The sequence below is a fragment of the Prunus dulcis genome, chromosome 7 (assembly GCF_902201215.1).
Source record: "Prunus dulcis chromosome 7, ALMONDv2, whole genome shotgun sequence".
Taxonomy (NCBI): domain Eukaryota; kingdom Viridiplantae; phylum Streptophyta; class Magnoliopsida; order Rosales; family Rosaceae; genus Prunus; species Prunus dulcis.
Window position 1 is genome coordinate 2,248,898 of NC_047656.1, and position 2,925 is coordinate 2,251,822.

The following is a 2,925-nucleotide window of genomic DNA, read 5'->3' on the forward strand; positions in this document are numbered from 1 at the left end:
TTACTGAATAAGTCTGGATCATCAAACAGTAACAAATCGAAAACAAAAATAATATTCCGAATTAGATTTCTTCATAACTGCTGTTAACTAACATGGAAGAAAACACAGAAAGCCGAAGACACAATAAGAAGTTTATTTAGCTACAATGATAGGATTAGAGGACTGCTTTAAGTAGATGGTAATGAAAGCAGAAAATATGAGAGGCAACAAGTCTGACTTAACAGCAGGAAGAAATCAACACTTCAAATTCATTGAAAATACTGAATAATTACCAGAACCACAACAATCGACACCTATAACAAAACGGAAACAAAAGCCCTCAAAAATAAAATCAGAAACAACAAAGCACAACAAAGGACAAACAAACTTCCATCTTTAATTTTAATAGACCACAGGTAGTAGTACCCCAAAAGTTTGGAAAGCTGTTTAATCGCCATAAGAATTGATGCTGTCCATGATCTTCGCTAAAACCACCTTGGAGTCTGTCAACTTCTTGATACTCTTTTTCAGTTTATCACGCTTCACCGCTACAGCCGGCGACTCCTCTAACATTTTCTCAATGCCACCACCGTAAGGACCCATCAACTCATTTACAATCTCAGCTTCCATTTCCTTGTTCACCAGGTTGGATACAGACAGCTGCAAATGCAGTGCCATACAGTCAACAAACCTCCTTAAAACAACCTTCCAATAAGCAGTCATCCTCATTTTCAGATCAAAAGCTTGACCTAACACATGAGGGAACTGCCTCAAAACACCAACCTCCACCTCCCCAATACCTTCTATAGCTACAACAGAAGGGCGTTTCTCATCATTTAACACCCCATCTATGAAAGCATTCTGTTGAGACATCAGCCTATTCCATTCAGAAACATACTCCGGATCACATGTATAATCTGCAAGCTTCTCCATGTCCACAATTTCCTTCATCCACTCTGTCGACCTTTCCTTCATCTTAGCCATCAGATTATGTCCAGCACGCCTCGCTGATAGTTGAAGCTGATAATAATTTTCTGAGTGCCGCATCAACACAGAAATAACCACTTCCTCAACATAACTCCACACCTGCTCCACAAACCCAATTGGTATGCTCGAAATTCCGCTCACCTTTCCCTGCAAGATAGTAAGAAAAGCATTGCGAGGAAGAAAATTCGGAAGAGCTATACCTTTTGCTTCCTCCAATATGTTGATCTCTTCAACCAAGAAGTTCATCTTAGGGTCACTTTCATCACATTTGTGAAGTCCATCTGAGTACTGATTGAGCATCTCAACCAATCTAGCAGTGCAATGCATGCGCCTGTCTTTAGGGTACTCTTCAAATTCTCCTCTCAGAAGAATCTTCCTAAGAGATTCTTTAGCCATGCCAATGATCTGCATGAAAGCAGTCATTGCCTCAGCAACAGACGAAAGACTCTTTGGCATTGTTTTCAGTTCAGAAAGGCAGTAATTCAGCTTGTCATTAATCTTCTTCACAATTTCCGGCAAGTTTCTTGCTATGCTGTTAGCTTGAATTTGCACCAACTTTTGCGCCAAAACTGGAATACCGACAATAGATTTGTCGATCTTCGACAGCAGAGAATGAGTCTGAAATAATTCATGAGCAATGGCCAGTGCCTCTTCATACGTTTCATCTCCAATGCGATTCCTCACACAGACATAACCAAGTCCAATGTTGACGTCATCGCCAGTAACCTTCTCAAGAAGTCCTTCAGGTGCCTTATCAACTTTCGTAACCACGGCCAGCGTCCTTTCCCCAGTCTTATCCACACTCTGCGACATTTGAATCGATTCACAGGTAGCAAAATCAACACTCGCAGACAACACATTCAAAATGATACTCTCCTCTGGCTTTATGTAGTCCATGATCATGTCTTTGATCTGGTCATAAATATTTTCAGGCTGACCATGAACTGGGACCCTAGTGATCCCAGGCAAATCCACCATAGTCAAATCAGGAACACCATTTTTCTTCACTAACAGCGTCAATGGGGTGTTAGAAATTCCTTTCCCTCCCCCTGCGATAGCATTAGTTGCCTTAACAATATCGTCAGAGATGTTGTCTTCATCAGTAGGATCAATTATGCCATTGTACTCCAATGAAAGCTCTGGCTGAGGGCTTGAGTGGTGCTGCAGCCTCATTATCAGAGGTACCCTTGTGCAGATACCTTGACCCCGAGGGAGGCTGATGCCAGCCAAAGATTCAAGGACACTGGATTTTCCACATGATTGGTCCCCAACCACCACAATTGTGGGGAGCTGAATGCCTTCATCCATTACCATCAAGTTACGGAGCTTGTCAACCGCATCGAGGAGGGGACGAATTTTGTCATTGTAGGAAGACACAATAGGTGCACAGTTGATAGGTACCGCATCTTGTGATACCGGAACCAGTGCAACTGAGCCTTCACCATTTAAAATTGCAGTACTTGGTTTTCTCTTGGAGGCAGTAGCTTGCTTTCCTCCTACCATATCTAAATTGTAGCAGGCAAAGAGTTGAAAGAAATAGAGATTGAGAGGGAGTGAGAGTGATGATTTGTTGATCAGAATAGAAATGAGACAGGTTATTATATAGATAAGTTTGTCATGAAACTAGCTATTCATAATTAATTCTTCAACCACACCTCTGGACAATTCCAAATTCCAAATTAATATTTATTCTTTGGAATTGGAAAATGTATCAAATATCGTAAATGATCAAACCATATCCCATGCGTCTCTGGACTTGTAAACGTTTAGCAAATCATATCCCATGCGTCTTTGGAGTTTCAACCTGTGCAATTATTAAGTATTACGTGCCCTTTGGTCTTTCAACATTCATGCACTTATCAGTTTCTGCACGTAATGCACGATATGACAACAATATTCCAAAGTTTCCTCCTAAAAAAATTAATGTTCTATTATGTGCCTTATTTATAATAGTAGACT

At 40.8% G+C, this 2,925-nt stretch overlaps 1 protein-coding gene across 1 annotated transcript; it reads right to left on the reverse strand.

Moving 5' to 3' along the window:
- Positions 1-426: 426 nt before the first annotated feature.
- On the reverse strand, positions 427-2,469 carry LOC117634040 (dynamin-related protein 4C-like). Its single transcript, XM_034367941.1, has one exon. The coding sequence runs from the start codon at positions 2,467-2,469 to the stop codon at positions 427-429; it is 2,043 nt and encodes a 680-aa protein (XP_034223832.1).
- Positions 2,470-2,925: the final 456 nt, after the last annotated feature.